The sequence below is a fragment of the Diadema antillarum genome, unplaced genomic scaffold (genome assembly GCF_040938485.1).
Source record: "Diadema antillarum isolate AM-2024a unplaced genomic scaffold, OU_Dant_1.0 scf00000128, whole genome shotgun sequence".
NCBI classification, from domain to species: domain Eukaryota; kingdom Metazoa; phylum Echinodermata; class Echinoidea; order Diadematoida; family Diadematidae; genus Diadema; species Diadema antillarum.
The window spans coordinates 1,938,541-1,966,258 of record NW_027271017.1 but is presented as its reverse complement, the minus strand read 5'-3'; the positions used below and the strand labels follow the sequence as shown (position 1 = coordinate 1,966,258).

Sequence of the window (27,718 nt, the reverse complement as noted above, 5' to 3'; positions counted from 1 at the left end):
ATATGTTATTAATTGATTTTAATCAATAAAACCCCAAAATAATCATGCTTTTATGAAATTTGCCTGTAAACACAGTTTGCATTGAAATTGTACACGAATTCACGTTTTTGAGCAATTTTTGGTCTGACATGCACGTGCATATTTATGCGCAACTTCAGAACCACGTGCCCGGGTATTGCAAATATGGTGTCAAAAGATGCGGGAGACTCGAAAGAAAAAAGTCATGAAACGTCGCGGCGATAGCTTCTCGCGATAGCTTCTCGCGATAGCGATACATAGGGCTAAACGTCGAGGGCCCCCCCCCCCCCCCCCCCCCCCCGGCCTAGTTAGGGTTAAGTCAAGTCTTTGATGAATTGTATTGCTCTGTTTGACCATACTCTATCGATTAAATACTGATTCAAGTCAACTAAGAGACGAGTGGAGTTTCATTTTAACCTGTTGAAGATGAGTCTCGAGTATGCTCGGGCTGGTGTCTATACGAAATGCGTGTTGTAGCGAAATCAAACTGTCCTCAACGGGTTAAAAATATCTTGTTTAATAGTGATAGAGTGAAAACTCTGAAATCCGAGTTCATACAAAGTCAGGAGCATGCAGCCTTCTTCTCAGCTGTGTGGTGTAAGACCTTGGAAACCATTTGCAGGCATTACATTTCAGCAAATTCCTTTTCCTATAATATTAATCTCTCACTGATGAACAAGCAACACAAAATAGTTACTGTCTGGTAAAATAGCTGGAGCTGTTGGATGCAAAATTCTCAATCAAATGCATATCCCATATTTTTTTCAGATCAGTCAAACATGTGAGGGATTGGAGACGGCTGGTCCTGCCTGTCGGGCCTGTCGTGTCGGTGTTTGTGTCGGTGCTTGTGGTGCTTGCTCTTCTTCTTCTTGTGGTGGTAGTGGTGACCGGCGGCGCCCTTGCCGGGGTCGCTGGCGAGGGACGAGCGGGAGTCGTCTCGGTGGAGGCTGTGTATGGAGGAGGAGGAGGGCGAGCTGGGCTGAGGGGTCGCCTTGGCAACGGCAGTGAAGCTGTCTCGGGAACTGTCATCCAGCTCTCCTGGTGTAGGAGAGAGAGAATGCAAAGGTCTTGTACAAGAGGCATCACGGATGGGCAATCATTCATGTTTTTTTTAAAATAATTTTGAGTTCATCTTGACAAGAAAGAAATGGCAATCTTTCACCTTAATTTCATTTTGGCCTGGGCACATTTGATTCTCACAGTCACCAGCAAATACTAAACATATTTGAGAAATAGTGGCCATGAGTTATGCACAAGTTATGCATGTCTACAAACATTAAACTCATACAGTCTTTACATAAGTGACATTCCCAGAAGTTGGAATTGTTATCATTCATTCCATTCATAAGGAATATCCACTAATAATACTGGCTATGTTTTGGAGTGCTATATCCACAGAAATGTTCAAGTGCTCAAAAGAAATGAAGATGGAAAATGATTCAACTAGAGAACAATGCACACAAATAAACAGTACAGAGCAAAACAAATTACTTACATGTAAAGATGGGAGTTCAGTTTCACTTTATAAATACATACTTCAGTACTGACCTATCATAGTCAATGATGGGTCATAAATCTCACTTGTTTCATTAACGATTCCATTGTAAAGCGCATTTGGACATGAAGAGTGTATGCATATAGAAAATGAGCTATATAAATGTACACGTGTCATCATCACATCTTTATTACATCATGTTAAAGCTAGAAATATTCTCTGTCACTATCTGAGCTGAGCTACACAAAAAAAAAAAGAGAAAGAAAAAATCTTACGTGGCAACCTATCATCTTTAAAGTGTGATTTCAAGATCACTTTAAAGGGGGAAATCTGGTCTAAGTATAAGTTTATTAGTCTGATAAAAGAGTAAAATTTTACGAGTTCAATGGTAAAAATTAGACTGAAATGGGATGAAAAGTAAGGACGTTATGACATTTTTAAGTTTTGCTAATTTCTGCAAAACAGTTCTTGTACAGTGGATATGAATATGAATATGCAAACGAGTGAGCTAACCATGTCATAACCTCACAATTTTCCATTGATCATGTTAAAAAAAAAAAAATGGCAAAAATTCAATGTTTCTGTCATTGAAGTCTGAAACATGATGTTACTCCTGGTTGGATAACTTCAGAATAGTGATCAGTTTATACATGGCTCGACACTAACTTTTTTGTTTGGTGGCCCGATGGGGCCACCAAAATGCTAAATTTCAAATTTTTGGTGGCCCGAGAGAAAAATTTGGTGTCCCGAAAAAAACAACAACAATAAAAAACATTAAAAGTCCTTTTTTTTAATGAGTCAAATATCTAAGATTTATGATAGTAAGAATTAGAAGTTGGACATATCTACTCATAAATAAACTTCAACAAACTTGCAACACTCACTCTCAGGCATTCATTCAGTCCTTTTCATCCATCCTTTGAACAAATTTAAATGCTAATTTCCGGCGCAAAAAGTTACGAATTTATTGACATACTTTTCAAAAAATTTCGGTGGACCGAGGCGGGCCACCAAATTTGCCCTTTTTTGAAATTTGGTGGCCCGACTTTCATTTTTGGTGGCCCCGGGCCACCGGGCCACCGTTAGTGTCGAGCCCTGGTTTATAGATAAACAAGGATTTGAGCCTCGGGCATAATTGTGTTTGAATGAAAAATTGGAATTTCAAAATGTTATGTACAAACTATATGGTACAATTGCAAGTTGTGAGGGGATGACATGCTCACTTTGCCATTTGCATATTCATATTGACCGTTCAAGAACTGTTTCCTGAAAAAACATCAAAACTTCAACATGTCATAACTTCCTTATTTTTCATCCGATTTCAATCAAAATTTTACCGTTGAACTCATAATATTCTACTCTTTCTTATCAGAATAACTCATATTTGGACTGGATTTCCCCTTTAAATAATTCCACGACACATGTCCTCAGTGTTCTTAGGGAGGAGAAGGATCAAACAAGCTCACCTGGTTCAAGAGGAGATGACGGTGACCTCTCCCTGACCTCCATCTTGACCTCAGTCTGACCTAGACTTGACATCAGAGGGTCAGCTTCCTCACTGTCCAACCTCTCTCTCTGGTGTGTGGGAGGGAAGAACTCACATCAGTTTGTGATAGTGCCTAACATCTAAGCTTTAAAGGGTGTGTACAGTTCTGGTCAAGGTGAGGATTTAGCTTTTCACGTTTTGTAAGATATTCAGAAATCACTCTATGAGATGTCAAAGAGCATGCAATTCTAAGGGGTATCAAAAGTTTATTTGATGAAAATCGGTTTTGAAATGGCTGAGATATCCAAAAACAAGGTGAAACAAAGAGATCCTAATTTAAGACATGGCCTGTAGTCTTTTATCATTATCACTTTTTTGGATATCTCAGCCATTTGAAAACCAATTTTCATCAAATAAACGTTGAATCCTTCTCAAAATTACATGCTCTTTCATATTTCATAAGAGGTTTCTCATTATCTCACTTAGAAATATGAAAAAAACATGAATGCCCACCTCAACCAGTACTGTACAGCCCCTTTAAAATTATGTATACCTCAATTCAAATGGACTCCCCTAACCTATCTAAATATTGGAAAGAAAGCACACACTCTGGGGAGTGTAAACTGAGAAAAGATGCTCTGAAGTACAGGGTCTATTCAAGCGTTTAATTTACACCAAGCCATGCCAGCTGTGTGATGAATGGCACAAAAACCAGGAAAAAAACCATCGGAGCAACAACAATGACGGGATTATCAGATTAAGCTGAAATTGACCATGCTTTATAAACACACTCTCTCCATGATTAATGCAACTTTCAAAGCATTAGCATTATCCTTTCAAAAGTTTTGAGAAATGAAAGTGAAGAGTGTGCAAAGGATTTCCAAGAATTGAAAAGGGGCCTCTAAGACATACTTGATCTCACTACTTTACAGAAAAAAAGGGTTGTAGAAAAACTACTGAAACACACTTTCCCATTCCTTTTATGATTCCAAACTTAAGAAGTACAAGAACAGCTCTTTCAGAAAAAATGAAAAACTCAAGACTGACTTGGTTGACACATTTCACCTATTTTGAATCCTCACGTAAAATCAAGGCATGCGACTTTTTGTTGGTTTTGTGATGCATGGTCACATACGTTGGGGTAAGGTGGGGGTGGGGTGTGACATTACCCACCTTTACTGGCAAGACAGTCTCCACCTCCATCTCAACATCAATTGGTGAGGACATTTCCCGCTTGGCAACCCTTGGTGAGGCGACGCCCGGTGACGAGGAGGAATGGTTTCTCGGGCCATTCTCCTGGTCGCTGTCACTGTCCGCATCAACATAGGCATCTCCCTGGAACACCTGGTGCAGAAAAATAAAAGAAGCGTAGACAAGATTTATTGTCTGAGTAGGTTGCTGTTATCAATCAGTTTTACACACCAAAAATGGTATGTTTTGTAATCAGTTTTACAGACCAAAAATGGTATGTTTTGTAATCAGTTTTACAGACCAAAAATGGTATGTTTTGTTACATCTGTTTACTGTTCTGATTACTGTACAATCATGGACCTACTACACACTTGGACTAGTAACGAAGGTCTTTCTTTGATCCTATCATCACCGCCACCACCTGGTTATGTGCATCTTAATGAGCACATTCAGGTGCTTGGAAAATGACGATTGTGCAATCGTGCATCGTCAATAACAAAAGAAACATTTCCCTCATTACGGTCTTATTTTGCTGAGGTGCCTTTTTAGACTCATCTGCCTTTGAATAAACATTGATTAAAGGGATCAGCAAACCCAAAAACATGACAGTTTCCCTGTTACAAAATTGATAATTACTGAAGTGGACACTTGTGGATAAGCATGTAACATGGCTTAATGATAGGACATACATGTCATCCATGGTTCCTGTCCATGTTTACTCCGGAACAATGTGCGAAAAATGGTGAAAATTAGATTACAAATCACAACCAACCTGCCAAAATAATTGCTTTTTCTTGTAAAGTATGCACATTTCGCAAATGAAATTACTTCAGCGATAATTTCGCAATGTATACTACAACTGCACATGCGTTTTTCTTGATTGAAGAGAATTACTATCTTCTGCGCATGTAATTTTTGTATTCCCCAAAGCGCCGTCTTGTTTATATCCAGGCTGCCTGTCGGCGGTGATGATGAGATCAAAGCAGGAAAGCATGTTTAAAATACTTTTGTGACGCCTTTGACATAAACAGGTGCATGAATTAACTAAGGCGCGATAAATGTCCATGTGTAGTAGGTCCATGGTACAATGAAGTTTCTTGAAGGCTGGTTTTCTTTTCAAAACGAGCAATGCTTGAGATATGCTGATTAATTATCAAAGACAAATAAAGGGGAATTCTACCATATATATGCAAATTTGTTTTGTTTGTGTGAATAGAAGCAGAAATACACACAAACGGGACAATGAAAGTGTGAGCATACTCTGATCAAAACTGAGCAAAATTATAGTAATCTGAAGTCTGGATCAAACACACATTGCCAATTCTGTAATGTCACAATGCCCTCAACCTCCCCCCCCCCCCCCCTTTCCCATTTGCTTTGTACTACTATATGTACTCGGAAGTAAGAAGAGTTCATTTTCCCACGAAGTAAATTTCCACTAGTACATGCATCTGTATTACAATCATTGAGAATATTTTTCTTGACAACTCCTCCATGCAAAGAAATATATTCTGTCATCAATAACAATAGTTTTTTTTTTTCCAAATTGTGTTTGATTGATCATAGCCCCTAAGAAATAATAATTTTCTTACTACTGCTAAGAATTTGATCAAACTGTTTCTCTCAAAGTTTTGCTTCTATATATTTGCACAAACCAATTACCCGGGTGAAGTTTAAAGGTTGATCACCCTACATCTACAACATTCTTCTCTTTTGCGAGAAAGCGCAGCAAAATTAAACGTTCTTGTCTTAATACCGACAACTAGATGATGCCTCAGGAGGAGAAATGAAATGTTTTACATCTCCTACTCACCCCAGTGTCCCCGCTGTCTCGTTCTGTCGGTTCGTCGGGGATGATGGACGGGTTCACGGCAGTCGTTCTCTCTTTCAGATTAACTACAAAGCCAAGCTGGAAGTGAAGGGTGAGCGACCAAAAAACATACAGCTTTGAGTCACACATATACAATTCTATTCAATTCTATTCGATTTTAATGTCTCTTTCTGAAAATGTGTTTTGTCTAAATGCATTCTGAAACCTTTGTTCTGTCATCTTTACTATATATACATGCACTTTTTTAATGATTTGCAATTAATAATTTATTATGCATATTTGAGATATGTCCATAATTTCAGCCTAAAGAAGTATAAAACATATGGAAACTGTGTAAAAATGAAGAATAATGTTTCCCAAATGAGTACCGGTAATGAATTAAAATATATATATATATGACTCATCTCTGTTTATAAAGACTGAATTTTCCCACTCACAACAACAAACCTGTCACTTTTGTTCTTATGTTTTGCACTGTATATATTTCTTATGTTTTTATTATTTTCTACTTCTCACGTATTGGTTAACCCACAAATAGCTTTCTGCATGGATAAGACCTGACCCATGGGAAGAAAAGAGTTAAGAGGTAGTACATGTACCTCTGGCAGCGGTAGACAAGCCGGTCTCGTCTTGCCATACAGCGTAAAGAAGAAATCACCACATCACAGCGAAGTCTCGAGTCATGTGAGGTACCAGAACTAGCAACGAGAACACAATATAAAAAAAAAGAAGTGAAGAATGACAAATGAGTCTAAGCAAATGTGATCTCCTCATGGTAATCAATGTTAGAGTGTCAAATGAGCAGACTGTGGTAATTTGCATGTTTTATGATATCAGAGTTCTTCAAAAGCCAAAAGCAAGAGAAGAACAAAAAATGGCATCATTGTTTAGTCACCAGCAGTAAGATTCTTTCCAAATTCTAAAGGGAAAACCCATCCTGATTTCATGTTGCTTTGTATGAAAACATCAAATGAGATTGAAGTAAAATTAGTGAAAAAAAAAATTAGCCACTCACAAAAACGTTTTGATCTGTTAAAGTTTAGAAAGTAAGGCAAATTGGCAACTCTTTGCTGTAGGTGTTGAGCAGCTCTTCATTCGGTTTTGTCCACAAAAATTCACTAATTTTTATTTTTCTTGAATACTACATTGAAATACACATACATATGGATATAACCAATACATTACAAATCCATACTGTATTAAACTGTTGATAGCATTTTCTGATTTTCCTCAAACTTTCACTCAGGGGTGTGTTGCACTCAACTTTCTTCATTCACTGAATCCTCCCATGTATTGGTGGAATTTCCTCTTTATGGTTGTTGTACATGGAAAAAAAAAGAAGTTTCAAAGTACAATTCTGAAAGAAAAACATGCTTAAAACAAGGAGAGAATGTGAAAAAGGCTTTACTTCATGTAGGCCCAGAGTCTTTCCACCAGTTCATCGGTACTGAGTTTGGAGTCATCTCGATATCTGAATGGAGGGTTGTCTATCAGCAGCCTCAGGAGCTTATGTCTGGGGGCAGAGAAAATAATTATTAACTATCAAAATTTCGGTCAACCAACCCTTGGCAGCAATCCATGCTCCTCTCAGGGAAAATTAACATTGTCCCATGTTAAAACTGTTAGTAATGCCATCGAACTTTGCACGCATCATTCATGAAACCAAATCCAGTATTGCCCATCACCATCCAGGACTAATCACCTCTTCTTTTAATCACAACGGATCTATTAAAAAAAAATGTCATCAAAATCCATTCATACCTTTTCAAGTGACATATAAATATTGCCAACAGGCAAACTAAATAAAAATGCTGGTAAAAGCATAACCTTCTGGTAGGGGGGGGGGGGGGGGGGGGGGGGGGGTGGGGGGAGAGGTGCCAAGAGTTTAGGAAGCACAAGCACACTTCCATTATTTTCATGAGCGTGATATTAGATGCATTCTCACGAGTAACATCAAGTTGGAAAGGGGGACAGATACCCTGACACAGTCACGGGAATGAGATGAAGAGTTTGTTCGCAAAAACCGATAAGTCCATATTTGCCAAATGGAGATATTTGCGATTAAAGGTCAAGAAAAATAAAGAGAATAATAAGAAAATTGTTGCTTCTTTTGACCATAACTTCAAAAATGTACCTTTATAGGTAGTGACCAATATATCATTTATTAAAAAGGTATTATTTTGTACTTTATGACAGATACCGTACTTCAAAATCTTTAAAAATGGACTTATCGGTTTTTGCGAACAAACTCTTCAGTTTCTTCCTAGGTTTGGGAGGAAGGAAGGAGGGAAGGATGGAAGGAAGGAAGGAAAGAAATATGGAAGGAAGGACATTCAACAAACTTACTTGATGACTGGTACGGGATCCTGCTCCACGATGTCCAGGAGCCAAGAAAAGATGTCTGCACTCGCTTCAACTGGGGGAGGGGATGAAAAATGGGATGGTTTATATTCTGTAAAACATGATATTATGGCTGCATGAAACTGTCATGAATTGGAGCAGATGACTTTTTATGTGGAAAAAAAAATGAATCTGTACTCCTTTAGTTTTTCTGTTACAGCCCAGCTATTTTTTACTAAAGTTGTAATTAGGCTGAACATATCCTTGTTCTAGAACAATTTCAAATGGTATGTGAAAATGGTTCAAAATGACACTGTACCACTTTAAAAAAAAAAAAAATAAATGCCCTTTTAGATCTATATTGCCAGTTCATCATACAATACATTTTTTGCTTTCGTTTTGTCTCTTAAATTTGAGTATTCCCCCCCTCCCATTCTGTTGGCACACTTTGTCAATGTGCAAAAATACCAAATGTTCTAAATCTCACTCCCTCTTAAAAAACAACAACCTAGTGGCATTTCATAAAGCACAGAGAGCTGTAAAAAGAGGTATAACTACCAGTGATTAAGACGGAATTACAAGGGCCCAAGGACATAAAAGTTGGTAACTGCTGAAAGAAAGAATCTTTGAGCTACCTTTGACATAGTCTACGAGAGCCTCTAGGGCAGCCAGTCGGACCTTGATGAAATGGCCGTACTGGGCGTAGGCCTGGAAGAGGGTTGGCTCGCTGGGGAGATGGCTGTTCTTCTGGAGTAGACGTATGGCCCGGAGGCAGCTGATGGTAACGGTGTGCTGGTAGCAGGGGAGCAGCTTCTCCAGGTTCAGGCATCTTGTTACCTCCTCCAGCACCATCTGGGTAGGCAAGGTGGTCATTGTTATCATCATATTCATCATTATCATCATTGTCATATCGTCATCATTGCCATAATCATTCGTCGTCATCATCGCCATCATCATTCATCACCATCATCATTCATCACCATCATTATCATCTTCATCATCAACATCACCACCATCTTCATCATCATCATCATCTTCATCATCAACGTCACCACCATCTTCATCATCGTCATCATCATCATCATCATCATCATCTTCATCAACGTCACCACCATCTTCATCATCATCATCATCATCATCATCATCATCATCTTCACCATCAACGTCACCACCATCTTCATCATCATTATCATCATCATCATCATCATTGTCATTATCATCTTCATCAATCAATTTATCAATCACTTGCAATAAAAACAACTTGACTCAAGAATTTTAGTAATTTGAATATCAACCATTTGAGAGTCGTGACAAGCAAAATAATCACCTCAGATAATGTTTTGCTCCATACAGTGTATATCTTTCATGATTACAGCCCTGTCATTCAAAGCCCTATAAACATTATTCAATCACTCCAAATTTCTTATATCGCATCAAGAAAGTTAAAGATGGATCACAACCAAATTAGAACACAACTGTTATACTTTCTGTGAGAAGATTAAAGGTGACATTTGTATGCCACAAATACTAATTTGAGAAGTTAATATCTGAGATTACTCACCTTTGTCTCTGGGGAGAGGTTTTCCACGCTGGTGTTCACCATGGCAACGGCCGGGGTGATGGTGTTTGATAGAGCATCAATCAAGCTGGCACGGTAGTAGCAGTCAGAAAACTGAAACACACAATGAAAGGGAGTAGATATATACTACACTGTAAACTAGAGAAGCACTCTGAGAGCGCAGACCTCCGCCAAGTATCTCATTTCCACCACTGATCTTGTTCTTCCATAGAGATATCAGTGATTTCCACCCGTACGTATTACAGCATTGTGTGCTGAGAGTCACCCTATTTCCCAATGTAGAAGCCTTTGTTACGTCATAAACACTCAGCTGCACGGCGTGCCTCGCCCTAGCAGAAACTAGAGCACGCACTTTAGTGCGCGCATGCAAACCTCACATACGCGCAGCCTGAACTCCCAAACTCATTGACCCTACCTGCCAAAATATCAAAAATCCTTCATAAATTCCCCCCCCCCCCCCCCCCACTTCTCGGATCACTACCAAAAGTTAATCGTTTGTTACTTGTGTCATTCTCAACCTTTCCTGCAAGTTTCATGCCAATCCGTTCACTACTTTTTGAGTTATTTTGCACACGGACAAACTAACTAACAAACCAACGGTAACGAAAACATAACCTCCCCCCTTGGCGGAGGTAATTACATCCCACATATCACACAACCCTTGAACCACACTTGAACTGCAAGAATCACAATGAGCATACACAAAAACAAAAATTGTTCTGTTGACTTGAAAATGCAAACATATACATACGATTCGTGCCAATTTTTTCATTGAAATGCACATAACTGTGCTTACTAGAAGAGAAGTATGAGCATATCACTACTCACAATTCTTCTTTTCTCACACTCTTTGTCTTATATTTAATCTATTTTTGTTAAAAATACAAATTATCAACCCAAATTGTTACTGATTCAATTTGGGATCACAAACTAATTCCAAAGCGGACAGGAAAAGACACAGTGTCATATAGACTCTGGCACCACTCTGTAGGAAAGGCATAATAAAGCAAACAAACAAACAAACCATATGAAATGACAAACGGAGAAGCGTACAAGTCTTCTCTTACCTTATTCTTGGCATTGTCATTGTACTTGATGAGATCAACCAGGAAACAGAGGCTTTCCCTCGGACAGAGAGAGTGGTTGTTGCGAATCAAACCAACAGCCTGAGGGATCACCTAAAGAACAAACAGAGGGTATGACTTGATGACCATCAGTATTTTTAATGCTTACAATCAAATGAATCATAGAAGATTTGGAGAATGTATACATTGGCAGTTTGTATGATACTGTATACACCAAATATTTCGCGAAGCTTTCATTTTTGCAAATTTCGCAAGTTGGGTGCTATTCGCGAATTCAAAAAAATGCAAAAAATATTAACTCTGGTCCAGACATCATTGTGGCAGGCTTGCATACATTTCTCTGTTCAGTGCTGTACTCCATAATCACAAATTTAACCACTCCAGAAATTGTCAGAACTTCTGATTCACAAAAATTAGACCCGCTAAATATATAGCGTATACAGTAGAGGATTAAACCTGGTCAGATCTCCTCTTTATTTTGATATCCAACTGGATAGACAGTTGGCATCTGCCTGAAACGTAACAAAATCCATTCACCATTCTCTATATATAGCTCCTGTATATGTGGTATTATTTTCTGCATTTTTATTTTTATAAATTTTGCAAATCTAGTGATATAATTTTTTAAAAAGTCAAAAAAGTCTTACAACCCAAAATGTAAATTCCCTTTATATCCATTTTCAAGGTGGGTAATAAAATAACTTTCTCCTAAAAAGAATCACACTTATTTCTCACATAGATATTGCAGTTCTCAACTGCAAATTCAGCATACTTTTTATAACCTAATCCAAAATGGACACAGAAATAGACTGTAAATACAAAATTGAGAAAAGGATTATAATAATATGCACATTATATTCTATCCCCACCATTTCACAATGTCTTTTCATTAAAGAAAAAACAAACAAACAAACTCACAGAACAATAACTTCATAGAATATGATGAAGAGGAATAAATTATAAACCTGACTTTCATTATCTATAGATATGCTCATCCTCCTGTAGAAAATATATCACAAATTGTATAGCAAAGGATTTACCTTCTGCATGAAGTAGGCCCTGAAGTCGGAGAATTTGTTCCTCTTGACGATGTCCTCGCAGGAATACGAGCTGTAGAGTTTCCTAAACATGGCAATGAGGGCGGTATGACCGCTGAAGGACTCTGCCATCTCGTTGGACACCTGTTGACGCAATCAAGCCAGTGTGGGAGAAGAGATAAGCTATAAACTCTCTTACTGTCACTGACACCTATTCCATACTATTGTGTTTTTGGAATTTTAAGATTGCGGCCCCGTACAACGAATCAAAGAAACTTTGTGCTCTCCGAACAAATGAGAAATGATGTCACTTATGTTCGATGCCGTGCCTTTGAATGCACACTGGTGGGTTTGTCAAAAACTTTATGAGGAGCTTGAACAGAAATATACAGACTCTACGAAGATGAGTTACATTTTAAAATCTATCACAGCATCAAATTCATGGTACAGTACTCTCCGCGTAATCGCGTATCGCTTAAACGGGTACACCGTTTGATTGGGTAGTAATGTCAAAATCAGTCCCAATGCACATTAAAATCACCTCATAATCGGGTTGCCTCTCCGCATAAATGGGTAAATAATTGTCTTCTAATCTTAATACTACCCATATTTTATCACAGATATAACAATTTAAGAAATCCTGAATGTCAAATTTCCACGGCTTATCGCATTCTCTGCTTAATAAACGACAGAGTTTTCTGAAGATATATTTGTTCATAAAAAGAGTGTAAATTATTACTCGTGACTGAGCAAGTGCAAGATATGTATAATGTGCCGTGCAAGCACGTGTGTTAAGCATACGGTGTAGGTGTTTGGTGCAGTGTACTATGCATGTACATACACATTGTGTGTGTCAATTGTGAATGAGACGTGTTCTTCTGTTAATCGGGTACTCCGTTTAATCGGGTAAGAAACGCTGTGCTCCAGCCTACCCGATTATGCGGAGAGTACTGTATTACCACATAGGTAGATAAATTTTAGCAAATTTAATTCATATGGACCACATGTTGTATTGTTAGAAGTTTTGAATGTTCATGTTCCTCCCCCCCCCCAAGAAAAAAAACCCAACAACAACAATAAAACAAACAAACAAATAACACTGAATTCCTATATAAAAGAGTAGAATACGCAGGCAATGATGTAAACAAATGCAAAAAAAAAAGTTCTGAATATTCATTTTATATAATTCCAGCAAAACGAATTGGGTGGTAGCTCAAGCACAAGAGTGAGCATTAACAGTAAAATCAGCATGCTAATACAGTACAGCAAATGGAATGAGGATAAAGTGGACACATTATGAGAAGAAGAGACCATGAAAACAAGATTCTCACAGGAAATAGAGAAGGAAAACAGAAATAGCAACTCGAACACCTGGGAGCATACAGAGGAATGCAAGGCCAAATGACAGCTAAAATGCAACAAGTCACAAGAAACACACAATAAATGAGAGGTCATGAATTTCGACGTCTGTAACAAACTACATATGTCAGCACTCAGTAAAACAAACACATATTCTTATACAGAGTTTAAGACATCAGTGTAGAGTAACAGAAACAGCAAGGATCTATTCACAGTCTTAATGTCTCCTCACCTACCAGCTGGAAGACCTTGGATACCAGTGGGTGAAGTAGAGGGCATATAGTCATAGAGAGGAATAGGAACAAACTACTCACCTGAGCGTAGCAGAAGGAGGCGTTTATTCTCACTTTGTAGAAGCAGCAGGGGTTGAGAATGATATCACTCAGAGCGTTTGTCGTATCCAGACTTGGGAATTTACGGAGGCATTCCAGGGCCTGAAGACAAGTTTGAAGGTAGTTGGGATTTATTTGCACAAATTCATGGTCAATTGTAGATATGATATCAGAGCCCATCTATAAACATATTATAAATATCAAAGCTACATGTGATTGTGTGTGGGGGGGGGGGATGTTATGAGTAGAAGATCTACTCTGACATGCAAAGTTTTGAGATGTTTGAAACACAACCACAAGTGCATCACTTACTTTATCTGATAATTTCATGGAAACAGAAAGCTGTTAATATGTTTTTCTAGACTCAGCATTAACCCATTTAGTTTCCTGTTTGACACATTTTTGTGCACTGCCTAATCAAGATAATTTTCATGATTTTTTTTTTTCATCTATTACCTTTCAATATTTGCAGAAGACCAAAACTTTATACATAGGTTGTGCATTTCCATACTGAATACACTTTGTTATTTGAACCACTATTCATTTAATGGTCCACTCTTGGTATTTTTTTTAAAATTTCTTTTTACTCTACTATCATGTAAAGACAGAAATCAGTGGTTAATCTCTCATTGAAGACGGTCAACACCAGAGCAGAATTTGTTATACATACAGTAAGAGATAATTACTGCATTGCTGCAAGCAACAGGTGCTACATTTCACTTGTTCTTTTGTGTAATCCTCGCTTGAGTGGCATGATGTGGCAATAAAACTTCCCCAAACTGAGATGGACAAGGTAACCCTTACAACATAGAAGACCAATGGCTGTAAACTGCTAATGCGTTATCAAATGCACCAAAGATCAATATTTTGCATTGTTCGATGGCACATGCAGTTGACCGTGGAAAGAGGATACATGTACCGCTTGACTACACTGTACTTTCACACAGGTGGATTATCAATCAGTCTGTTCTCTGTCGAAGGGCAAAAAGAATCTCGTTTGGGGGCAGTTAGGGCTCTTGTAGAATTTTGGGAGGAACGGGTTCATGGAATTCATGAAGGACCAGAAGTCTTTACCTCAAGCTGTGCTACCACGTCCCTCTCGTACCGGAGCTGGCACTGGAACTGGTAGTCCGGCTGGTCAAAGATGACTTCCCTTAGAAGGGTCATCTCCGTGTCAACGCGGATCCACAGCACTGGAGAGTCAGGGCTGGACACACATACAGAGTGAAAAAAGAGAACCTTGCAGTCTAGAGGCCAGACTAACTTGCTGAATATGAGATACTTCACTTGAAGAACGCATTTTAGCAGTCAAATGTAATGTCTGCTGACAAAACCTTAAACTAAAGACAAGTCATATCACAGACTTTCTAACAGAGCTTTAAGACACACCAATTTATCGTATATTCACATGACATATGGACATACAAGTTGAGCAATGTATCAACAATTCAGACCCAATGACCTGAAATATGATAATCGTATGGCACTATCAGACCTAATGCTCTGTCATGTGTCATGAGAAGCTCATGAATATGAATGAGTCTCTCCATTGTGCTGTACAAACTTTCCGCACTGTGTTTTTTACATTGCATTGGATTCATTTGGTAGTTTGCAGACACGAATGTACGTCATATGAATATGCCAGCTAATATCAACATATGGACATTCAGACACATCAAAATGTCTCTATGTCGTATATTCACACAAGAAGACTGCAGTCTGAAAGGGGGATGGGATTAACGAATAAATGAAAGTATTTACACATTATACACAGTGTGGTTGAAATATATGAGCAAATGTACTCTACCAAAAAACAAACATGTTATGAGTTTCAATTTTCTATGTAAATAGGCAGGTTATTCCTGTTGAATGCAGATCACGGAATCATTGGTACTTACTCCATTTTACTCAAGTCCATGTCAACCTCCTCACCATTCTTGAGTGGAATCTTCTTCTTCTTGTGTCTGTATATTAAGTATCATGATAGAATATTCAACGAACAACATTGATCACCCAAATTTTTAACGATTTTTTGTCATTCCTGTCCCACAATATCAGACTGAACTTCATTGTCCCCTCTCAAAGTAGTATTAAAGGTGGCATATAAAGTATATGTGTATAGTATATGGCATCTTAGAGTATAAGGCCATTACTGTAACATGCAATGATAAAATCATAATATTGTAAAGGTTTCACGTTACAGTATAAAGATGGGGTCTAATGGTGTAGTGGTTGGAACATAAAATCTGTTAGGAGAGTGGCAATTTACCATTACACATATTTCCTCACAAGAATCATACAAGTATGACAAACATATTCCTATATATTTGTTTTTCAATAGCCACATGGAGTGTTGATAAACAGATAGATTCATAATCATGTAAATATTTCCCCAAAGAATGACAAACATGATATATCGATTTTGTTTTTAATAGCTACACGACCTGTAGATACAAAGATAGATAAAGATGGATGGATAGATAGATCAAAAGATTGACAGAAAGACAGATACAATTGTAGGTAGATAGATGGACAGACATACAGACAGATTGATAGATAGATAGATAGTCAAACATATAGATAGATAACCAGAAAAACAGTCACACATTTCATACACTATTAATATTCTCTCTGGAGAAGAAGAGTATGAAATATATATTGTGCATTCAATCACCTTCTACTCTTGGAGTGGCATGTTATCTCTCCTTTGGTCACATTATCCTCCACCTGTAGTGTGTGCTCAAAGGATCCATCCAGCTCCTGGATCGTCACTTTTAGTGGACCCTGCAGTGAGAACAATGGTACACTTGTAGGTCCCAAACAGTGAAAGCATAATAACCCGCTGAGGATGAGTCCCGAGTATACTTGGGCAAGTGTCTTGGAAATGCGTGTTGTAGCAAAATCAGTCAGTCCTCAACGGGTTAAGTTTCTCCAAATTGTTCATATTTCACAGAGAAACTGTATAGGGAGAATAAAATGTGAGTATTAAATATTGTTGCTTGTAAAGCTGCATATCCAATGCTCTACTCACTCATTCTTATTTCATGTGCAAATTTCGACAAAATTTTATATGGTTGATATTGACCGCTGATATTTTGCACTTTAGTCAATACCAAACTGAAACTGTGTAATCACAGCATTACTTTAAATATTTTTTATGCATATGTGGATATTTTAGAGCTAATACCAACAGTTTTTGCCAGCATATGAGAAAGTTCTACTATGTTTTCCCTTTTCAGTCATGAGAGGTAGGGAGGGACAAGGGTTGCATTCATACTCACCACATACTTCATGATCCCGGGCCGGCCGGGGTCCTGCCTGAGCTCCAGCTCCACGATGTTCCTCTTGCGGTTGAAGTGGAAGTTGCCGTGGAACTGGGCCATCCCGCCCTGACACACCCAGCGGTCGATGAATAGCCTCAGGTCCTTCCCCGATACCGTCGATATCGACTTCAGGAACTGGTTTGGTGAAGAGACCGAGTGGTAGAGAACGTGAAGTGATAATTACCCATCATGCATCAGCAATGCAGAACAGGGGGGCATTTCATGAAGCATTTTGGTCGGACATTTTTCTGACAAACTGTTACAAGCTATTGAAATCCTTGCATCTGATTGGCTGAGAGCCCAATTTGTCTGACAACTTGTCGGACAAACTGCTTCATGAAATGCTCCCCAGGCACACTGCTTGCTGTGTTGTTTCTATGTACACACATTGATCGATTTAGAAACATTGTACACTCAACGGTTTAACAGGCAAGTACCCAGTTATTTCACAAGCCCCACAGTACGACTCACTTGCCCCAGATACATGTAAGTGAATTCGTAACATCATACATGACAGGAGCGATATGACAATTCTGTCACAGAGTTCGAAGAGAACTCACCCCAGTGGTAGACACCAGCATGTTGCTCCAGGCATTGCTCATGAACTTCTGATGGGAAGCTTGTGTAGCCAACGAAAGCAGCTTGTTGAACACCTTTAAGAGATAATACACTTATGGGTTACACAGATCTCAGCAAATATGATTATTATTATTTTTTTCATTTCCATTTCATTTCAGTAAGTTCTATTTCTCCACTTGTATAAACGAAATCAGCATCACAAGGTCAAAAATTTTCACAAGTCATGAAAATATGAACAAGAGTGCTATTAATAATTACTTGAATAATATGTCATGCAGATATCAACACACTTCATCTTAGAAGAGGCAAAAATTTGACATACTTTCAAACATTTACAGAAGAATCACTATTGATAATTATGTGAATGATATGTTATGCAGATACCAATACCATTTCATCTTAGAATGGGCAAAAAATTGACACACTTTTATACATTTACAGAAGAATCAAAATAAAAGAAAGCATGAGAAGAAATGTCTAGTGGTATATGACAGATTCAATCGTTAGTCTTGGTTAGATTTTGGATGAAGAAGTTGTCAAAGGGACGTTGATGATGAGTTTGGATGAGAGTGTACCTTTAAGAGGAGTTCCTGCCCCACCCTGATCTCAATCAGCCTCATGATGAGATGTGACTTGAGCATGATCATCTTCCAGTGTCTCCAGGAGACAGTGTGGGGGTTGGCACACGGGAAGTGCAGGTTTGCCCCCCACGAGCGGGGCTTGGTGGTGGACTGGGCCGCGGTGGAGGTACTGGGCGTGGTGGTCTTGTCCCCCGCAGAGGCGGTGCTGGTACCCCCGGGAGTCCTAGTGTGGTCGGTGGAGGTGGAGTGTTCCTCCATCGGGGTTGGGTGGAGCACGATGCCACCCGTCTCCTGCTCGTATTTACAGAGTTTGGTCAGTTCCTATGGCAACAAAGATACAGACAGCTGGTCTACATTTTCCCATGAAACAACATCAACTTTTTTAAGCTCATCACATAAAAGAGTCAGATGAAAATATCAAGAAAATGAGATACGTGTCAGCAATATAGAGATACCGTGTAGATAAGATTCTCATAATTGCTGATAAACATCAACCCTCAAAAACACAATTTCCCAATCTGTAGGATATCTTACGGGCAATGCTTGATATCATTGTGCATGAATACATGTATATCTATGCAAATTCAAAATGGCTGCAGAATTCTGCACAGAAAGCTGTCTGTAATGATTTCCCTTGAGCGGCCTTTCTATGCAGAGCTGACAGTGTCTTTTGTACCTGCAGTCTGTTTTTACCTCATATATCTGTGCTCTGTACTCGTTCGTGCCGAACATCTTCTTTAAGCAGAGACCAGTAAGGTAGCGGGAGATTCCCTTCATCAGCCAGGTGTCGTCCCAGTACTCCGGGCAGATGTAGCAGCCAAAGAACTGGGCAGCCAGGGCCTCGGAGAGCAGACGCCGCGTCTCAAACGTCTGGTCGATGATCTGCGCTGAGTGCAACAGATTTGTGCTGCAGGGGGATAAAGAGATAGATCGGTGCAGATTTCTTGCACTTTGTAATTCTCTAATGTGCAGTATCACAGAAATGTTGCTCGTAAATGCAACTATTGCCTGCAACCCAGAAGTACATAAACTGCCCCATAGTGCTAAACCATCCAATAGGACTATCCTGGATAAAAAGACCATACTGTAAAAGTGGTACTTGCTCTATTCCTTATTTACATTCTTGCTCCTTGTAATCTTAGTTTTGAAATTAAGTTGGATGAAGAGTTTTGATTTTGAAAAAAATAGATTACCTGATGATGAATTTTTTTTTTTTTTTAGACAAATGTGAGACACAAAAAACCCCTAATAATGTCAAATTGAATGACTACTACATACTGTATGACACTTCTTTCAGCTGAAAAATCAATGTTCATCTAGAACTTACATCAAGACTCTTTTTTTCCCCGGGGGGGGGGGGGGGGGGGGGGGAGGGAGAGACAGGGAAGAAGGAGAAGAGGTAGGTATCCTTGGTTATTACTCTTACAGGATACAAATTCATCTCATGTCTGCCATACCTGTTTCTTTGCACCTGTACACTGACATGATCACTACTATCAGATTGTTTGGTGCAAATTTGATTATACCGCGGCTATTTCCCTCTTTCTGAACAATTATCATGAATATGAAGAAATCTGTCACAAAATCATGCCTTATCCTTTTAGCTTTATTCTAAAACTGCAAGGAAAATCATTGGGAGCGATTTTGGCATGTACCATCTAATCACTCATATCATTACAGCATTTGTAATAATTGATGATTTTCACTGTGACTGCATATTCTAGCATTTTTCAGTACGAAGAATGGCGACCTCCTTTTACGAATACCTAAACACAGCCATGGAGGCATAGATAGTGCTGTCATCGTAGGCCTCGTCAACAAACACCTGCTTGTAGCAAGTGTATGGGAAGCATGTTCCAAGCGTCTCTTCATAGAACTCTACCACCTGGAAGAAAAAAAAGGTAATAAAACATTAACCATCTAAACACGAATGCGCTTTATAAATAACAATCCTCCCTTTCAAATGGTAGAAAAATCTCTCTTGCAATCACGAGTATAATCTCTATTTGAAGAATCATAATTATAACTGAGATATTTAATTTGTCTGAGACCATATTATTGCAATCACAATTCTCGAATTTTGATTATAGCAAATTGAATTGCAAAAATGAAGCCATTGCAGCTCAGTGAAAGAGGTCACATATTTTCAAACATTATATCCCTGGTTGGAGTTATGGCTTCTGCCACCGTACCCCTGGGCAACGAATATCCTCATTGCCTTGTCTTTGGAGTACCATTGATCCCATCCCTGCTTGCTTTATAGAAGCATTCAATGCTTCCCAAGCAATCACGTAAAACAAAATCAGTTCAAATCAAATCAATATCATGCTTACCTCGTGGAAGAAGGCAGTGGTGTGTTCAAGGAGAGGCTTGAGTTTGGGCAGACAGAAGTAGGTGAACTCGTGCATGGTGGGATCAACCACTATCTCAAAGGGACTGGGAAGAGAAATGGTAGAAAGGAGAAATTAACTATTGAGAAACCACTGTACAGCCGACAAAAGGCCTAAACCAAGTAAAAGCAGAGCTTGTAACTGCTTCAGTTAGTGATTAACCAGCTAAGCTCTGCCTTCACTAAAAACATGACATGTCATTGGAGGGGGAAAAGCCATCTTTGCCTGTCCTTTGTTTACCACCTACTGCTGAATGAAAAAGTTCACTGTAAAACATAGTAAAATTCATAAATATTTTTCCTCTGGGGATCTGGTAATAAACTATTCCTTCCAACTGTACATAATCAATACATACATACAAATCTTACTCAATACATACATACATACAAATGTACATACTCAATGTCTGAAATCAAGTGGGCCAGCAGTATAAGTTGTTGCAATGTTGAGCAAGTCTTAAGTAGGCTTCTTGGTTGTCACTGCCAACCTTTATAAAAAGTGTATGCTTAATATTTGACTGTCTCAGCTGAGTGATCTTTTCCTGATTAGAGACCGTGATGATTGCTATAATCAACCCCCCTCTTTTGTGGAAGGTGTTTCAATTTCTTCATTCAAATCTGTATCAATTCTTGCTTCTTCACTTCCACCAATGTAAAAACAGAGAGCAATATGTCCAGATTTCTTAACGCCCGCCGCACACTATACAACTCAAGACTATACGACTGACAGATTTTGGATCCTATAAATCACGATAGCCTCGGAATAACCAGGCTTATTTGATTCAGATCCATAGTCTGTCAGTCGTATAGTGGCGAGTTGTACAGTGTGCGGTGGGCTCAATATGACACATCACCCTCAAACATATTAACTACTTGCATAACAAAGGTGATTTTGAGTGAGAACCTACCCAACAGCCAATGCAATATTGGAGGCCGAGGTGGGAATGTTCAGGATGTAGTGATACGTCTTCTTGGACATGTCCGGCGTGTAGACTGTCTCGATGAGCTCGCCGCTGGACACGGCAACCATCTGAGCATCCACGGTGAACTCCAGCTTCCAGGTGCATGGCTCGGAGAAGGAGTCGATGCAAGGGAACCAAAGGCGGGAGGAGTTCTCGTGGCTGTAGGTGAACATGTGGGCAGCTGTCTGTAACCAAACGAAAAAAAAAAGGTTTCACCATTCTGTTATGACTGCTGTTATTGTCTTCGCAGTTCATTTCAATACAAGAAAATATAAATCCCCATTGATTGCTCACATTGCAGCAGAACACCATCATCACATCAAACATAGCGAGATACCAAACACTATGGGGTAATTTTGCAGGTCTCATTCATTTCATTTCCAACGTTTTTATCCCTGATATAAGATCCCCAATATGAAGAATTGTCAGTGATCCCATGCAGCTTTTTTACAGTGAGGTTCCCCCGTCATAGCATCTTTCAATTATTTCATTTGCAGTAGGTCTTCGCTGCCATGGCACCTGTACAAGACTTTTCATGGCTATGATAAGTCATTCAACACGATGATCCAGTTCGTCACAAAATCAGTCATTTTGTGACGAAAGAGACCATGCGACACTTGGCACCCCATACAACTTATACTCAAAGTTAGCTTATCCTCTAGGTGAGGGATCGCCATCTTAACATAACTAACATACCTCAGGCATGTTGGCAAATTCTTCCGGGTCAGATACGACAAAGTGAATTCCTCCAGCTGGTTTCTCCAGGGAAAACTCAATGCTCAGTCTCATTGTCTTTTGCTCTGAAAATAAGAAACACAATGCTACCTCGCTTCAAGAATTTTTCTTATTAGACATAGGAGAGTCCAGCATACTAAAGTCATCAATGGTTTATTAACCCTCATGCTGCTTCTTCTAATTAACTGTCTCCTGCAATTAGCTGAAGATTCTTGTAAGTTCTTGCTTGTTTTCCACAAGTTAGGTCCATTCCAGTGTTATCTAAATTACAAAACATCTTATTTACATAATATTTACAAGTACATGAATAGCAGACGGAAGGGACAGACTAGGTACTGTTATCAACCCCCAGTCGATTATGAAAGGCTCCCACAGATGGCGCTGCAACAATTTCTGGGACATCACAGGCTGACACAAAACCCTTACTGTGTTTTGTTTGCAGTTTGGTATGTAAGCTGGAATGCTTCCTTCCCAAAAAATTAGGCACAGACATTCAGAAACAAACTTCCAAGGAATACAGATTACCTCATCCCCCAATTTATATTGTGTCTGAATGGCCTTCACGTTGGACTGAGGCACAATAGGGAACATTCATAAGCATGTCGCGGCTGCTAGTTGAGCGTGCTCTGAGCGCAATTTGCTTCTGGGCATGCTCACATACAAAAAAACCTCCCATCCTGGGGAAAATAACAATGGTTCTCGGCAAAAATAGCGTCCGGTCGCGATGTTGGGCACGATTGAGCAGCCAGTCAATCAGCAATCTTGTCGCTATGCTTACGTCCACGCAGAAAAGTGAAACTGCTTTAATAGAAATGGGGATGGGCGTCTGAGTGCGAGGACGGTCACAGCTGATCTGATTGCTTCCACATACTCTCAGCCTTCCTGTCGTGTAGCGAAAGTTCCCTACTGCTACGTATAAGTGGGCGTTCAAACTTTAAAAATAGATCAAGTTTGGAGGGATTACTGAATGCCAATGAAAAAGTTTGACAAGTTTATGTGCCTGGGCACTTAAAGATTAACAAAAATTGATGACAATGAAGACTAAACAAAGTTGATAACAATGATGACAGCAAATCTGTGTTTACAAACAACACGACATCACATCATCAACCTGTGTCATCAATCATATGCCTTTATTGTTCTACATATTCCTGCCTTAATCATACATCCATTTCACTGTTCACCACGTCAGCAAATATGGACATTGTAGGCTTAAACAAAATCATACTTGCTTCAGCTGGACATTTGAGTAGACTAAAGTCAAAGCATTCCAGGGCCCGATGCACAAAATGTTGTGCAAAAATTGCAATTTGCATTTAGCTGCAGTCACCACAGTCTTCAACTAGGCAACAGCCAATCACCTGGAAACCTTCAAGCTCTAGTTACAGTAAATGAAATGGCTGTTAAAGTTGCCATTGCAAAGAGTTGTTACGAAGCGACCCTCTGGTGGTCTCACCGTTCACAAGGTGCATGGCTGCCTTCGGTATCTTGATGACGAGTTCCCCGCATCCCTGGTCGGCATCGACGGATGCCACCGACTCCTGGTGGCGGTTGGAGAAGAACACGAGATTCCGTCTGTGGGAGGAAGAGCAGCATTGGAAGAAACGTCATTACCAGGTGATGGTGAGGGCGCTCTTTTGCAGGTACAATGTTATTCGTTGGCGCCACTCGTCCAACACTCAGCAGAGATGGATTAGGTGTTGATGTAGAATGACTAACATAACAAGCACGACATCAATTTTATATTCTTCTTCTTTCAAAACTTGTCCCAGAAAGAACACGCTCCCAGTTTATGACAGGACAACCACACAGGGTCCATTACCAACGATCCATGAGTAGATCGCTATCATCTCATGAATAAAAGAACCAACTTCAAAGCAACAAATCTGCTGTTCATTTCCTTTATTGTGCTGCCTGCTTTTTATTTTGCTTGTGTTGAAAAAAATCTGCAAAAAAAACCCCCAAATGAACCTTAAATTTGAATGTGCAAAGTTGGTCTAATACTTACTGCTTCATTTCATGCTGACAGATAGCGAGGGTGGGGTCGCTGTAGACGAACTGGGCATCCCATTGGTCATTGATCAGGATTCGATAGACTCGTGGATGGTCAGTGCACGGTCAAGGAGTTGAATATAAACCTCTAGGGACAAACTCTGTCATCCTTTCTATTTCAGCCCTTTCAACTTTTCTTTCATTATCAATGATGTATTTTAGGCTCAAAATTGAATGTTTGTCAAATAAAAAACAAAACAAAACAAAACACACACACACAAAATAAAATGAAACCAAAAAAGAAAATATCCTGACACTTGAGGCAACATGATGAATGTTACTAAAGCCCTACTGAGAAAACTGCAAATCATTTTAGGCTTCAAATTCACAAGTCAGTGATATACATGTAACGATTAACCAGGGCCTTGCATTGCATAGAGTTGCACTAATTGGAAAATTTTCATCAACTGTAACACTTATAATAAGTCTGTATGGAACACACATTCCTGCATGGAATATTCCTTACAAAATATTGTCAATGTCTTTCCGTAGTTATCCAACATCACCAAATAAAGACACACTGCGTTCAAGTACAACTCAACAAGTGCCACATTTACTTCTGAATTCAACCGCAATACTTGCTCTGATGTTGATATACATAATAAATAATGAATAACCAAAATTTTTTTCATTCAGAAGTAATAGCAACTTCATAGCTTGCTCCCATCTGTCAAAGTAGGAATGTGAAACAGTAATTTTTGTACTATGCAGTGTGCTGACAGGCAGAAAAAGAAAGAAAGAAGTGTGCATAGCCCATTCTAAAACACATAGTAGAGGAGGACAATAGGGCCTACTGGGCACTCTGTTACAACAAAGTCAGTGGGTTCAACAGTTTTCTTTTGTTACATTGAAATTTCATTACAGCCGAACAAATGAAGAACAAAAATATAGATTACAATTTCGGGACTTGAATTTTCACTTCATTGTTACAAAGTTTCACTTTGTTTCACTTTGTTGTAAAAAAATTTAGTTATACCCATGTTCGTTATATTATGGGAGTGCACAGTATCTGAAAAGGATATTGCATTGTTTGCAGTTGAGCTTGATCCTGTTGACGTTGGACCTGAGAGGCAGCAGATGCAGCTCGGTGTATCCCTGCCAAAAGATAAGCAGAAAATGCTAAGTAATAATGAATCAAACTAGTTTCCTCTCTTCAAAGATGAATGGGTAAGGGGTAGTAAAAGTTTTGTTTGGACAGAAGATTTGAGCATAGTTTTATAAATACAGATACACAGGTATCAATTTCGACAATTCTTTTGTCAACAGTAACATACCCTGGTATAAATTGTAGTCTTCTACCGACACTTGGCAGACTTTTGATGGCATAATGTTGACAGCAAATATCGGAAAGATTTTCTTATCTCTCCCCCCCCCCCCCCCACTCATTTTGCCATTCCACTCTACATTTTTTTTACATAGTTAGCTTTTGCATGGTAGATGCACTCACAAACATTTGCTTGTATTGGCAGGTGGAGGGGTATGAGTGGAGGGAGGGGGCGACATAAGAAAGTCTTGCCAAAATATCTACAGAAATTTCTCTTTTACATACATCAAGACACAATAAAAATGATTTGCAGAGAAATTGCTCATATCCTCTCCCAAATGAATTATATTGATCCCAAATAAATCTCACCATATGAATCTCACCTTCTCCCAAGTAAGTTTAGTAACAACACAATCAATCAATCACATGAAGGTTAAAGGGACTGTACAGTACTGGTTGAGGTGGGGATTCATGTTTTTAACATTCCTAAATGAGATAATGAGAAACCTCATATGAAATATGAAAGAGCATGTAATCTTAAGAAGGATGCAACGTTTATTTGATGAAAATTGGTTTTCAAATGGTGAGATATCCAAAAAAGTGAGAATAATAAAAGGCGACAGGCCACGCCTTTTATTAGGATCTCTTTGTTTCACCTTGTTTTTGGACATCTCAGCCATTTCAAAACCGATTTTCATCAAATAAACTTTTGATACCCCTTAGAATTGCATGCTCTTTGATATCTCAGAGTGGTTTCTGAATATCTCGCAAAACGTTCAAAGCTAAATCCTCACCTCGGCCAGAACTGTACACACCCTTTCAATGTCACATTGTCCTTCATTGCTTACTTTTAGTGTTTACACACTGCAGGTAGCAAGAAGTACTTAGATTGTATATCCTTTCACTTTGCATTTGCCTTAAAAATCTTCATGCAGAAGAAAGCAAAACTTGTAAATCCTAATGAATGTGATGCTCAAAATACCCACAAACAATCGGCAATTTGCCGCAATGCCCCTCCCACTGACCGGAAGGCCCATTTCAAAATCTAATTGATCATGGCCACAATATCTCGTAACTCCCTTGTGCTCCTTTGAGTGGATTTGTGCCCTCTTTAAAAAAAGTAGCCTTGACCCAAATTTGATGAAATTTGAGGCTTGTGAATGCAGTACTTACCACCATAGACTTCTTTGAGAAGTTGATTGCAGTGATGCATAGTATCTGGTGACTCGTGATATAGAAACCAAAAAATGGGAGAGAAAAAACGAATTAATACTCAGATTAAGCAAAAATTTTGCTTCCTGCATGGCAATAAGATTGCATCAAAAGAAATCCTCAATGCAATGTAAATATCAATAGAAACAAGTCATCCTACATGCTCAAGGTTTAACGTTAAGATATTTGTGACCGATCTCTTTTATCCTGGCTATCTTTAAAATGTGTGTGTGGGGGGGGGGGGGGGGGTGTAGGAAGTATGAAACCACGTCAAACTTAGTGGTCTACATGATAGATCTTCACAGAGATAGAAGCTAGATGTCTAACTCCCAATTTGATATAGACTCTTAATATGTTAGCCTCTCGAGTCTCAGTTGGCTGGTTCCAACGAAAACTGGGCATTACTAATTAGTCTTAAGTCTAGAGATCTAAGTTAAATTTATATAATTGTGTTTATTCAAATGAACAATACAAACAGACTAGAACAATAACATGATTTCACACTACCACAGCGCCGTGCATAGAAGCTACGTGTAATGTTTGAGTCTTAGAGGTCTATGTTAGAAATAAACTAACGTTAGATCTAGGGCCTAACGGTTACAACAATATTTACAAACAACTTTAGTTCCACAACAATCCACCACGAATTTCTACGTATGGGACTACACACTCATTCAGATCGTGCCACAACTCGAGCTACCACACAAAACGGGATAATTTAGATCTCGGGGCGCGCATTTGATACTTATAATCTGAATGGCCTCGGAGTCTCAAAGGATTTATCCGGTTTCTTTGCACTTTTGCTCATGACTGCATCATGTAGATTTATTTTCAGTAGACGACTGGCTGGAGTACACTCGCTGATCTG

At 39.0% G+C, this 27,718-nt stretch overlaps 1 protein-coding gene across 1 annotated transcript; it reads right to left on the bottom strand.

Annotated features, from left to right (window-relative positions):
- Positions 1-787: 787 nt before the first annotated feature.
- Positions 788-27,718, bottom strand: LOC139720469 (transcription initiation factor TFIID subunit 2-like). Its single transcript, XM_071631825.1, is given in 29 exon segments — positions 788-1,056; positions 2,980-3,109; positions 4,179-4,343; positions 6,004-6,099; positions 6,621-6,679; positions 6,682-6,719; positions 7,430-7,534; positions 8,368-8,437; positions 8,997-9,213; positions 9,923-10,033; positions 11,008-11,118; positions 12,066-12,206; positions 13,736-13,855; positions 14,828-14,960; positions 15,652-15,717; positions 16,428-16,537; positions 17,035-17,211; positions 17,637-17,729; positions 18,231-18,557; positions 18,930-19,143; positions 20,003-20,121; positions 20,570-20,672; positions 21,534-21,772; positions 22,284-22,387; positions 23,779-23,897; positions 24,331-24,421; positions 25,397-25,469; positions 26,812-26,866; positions 27,600-27,718. Coding segments are annotated over 29 exon segments (3,714 nt in total). The 5' UTR covers positions 27,659-27,718.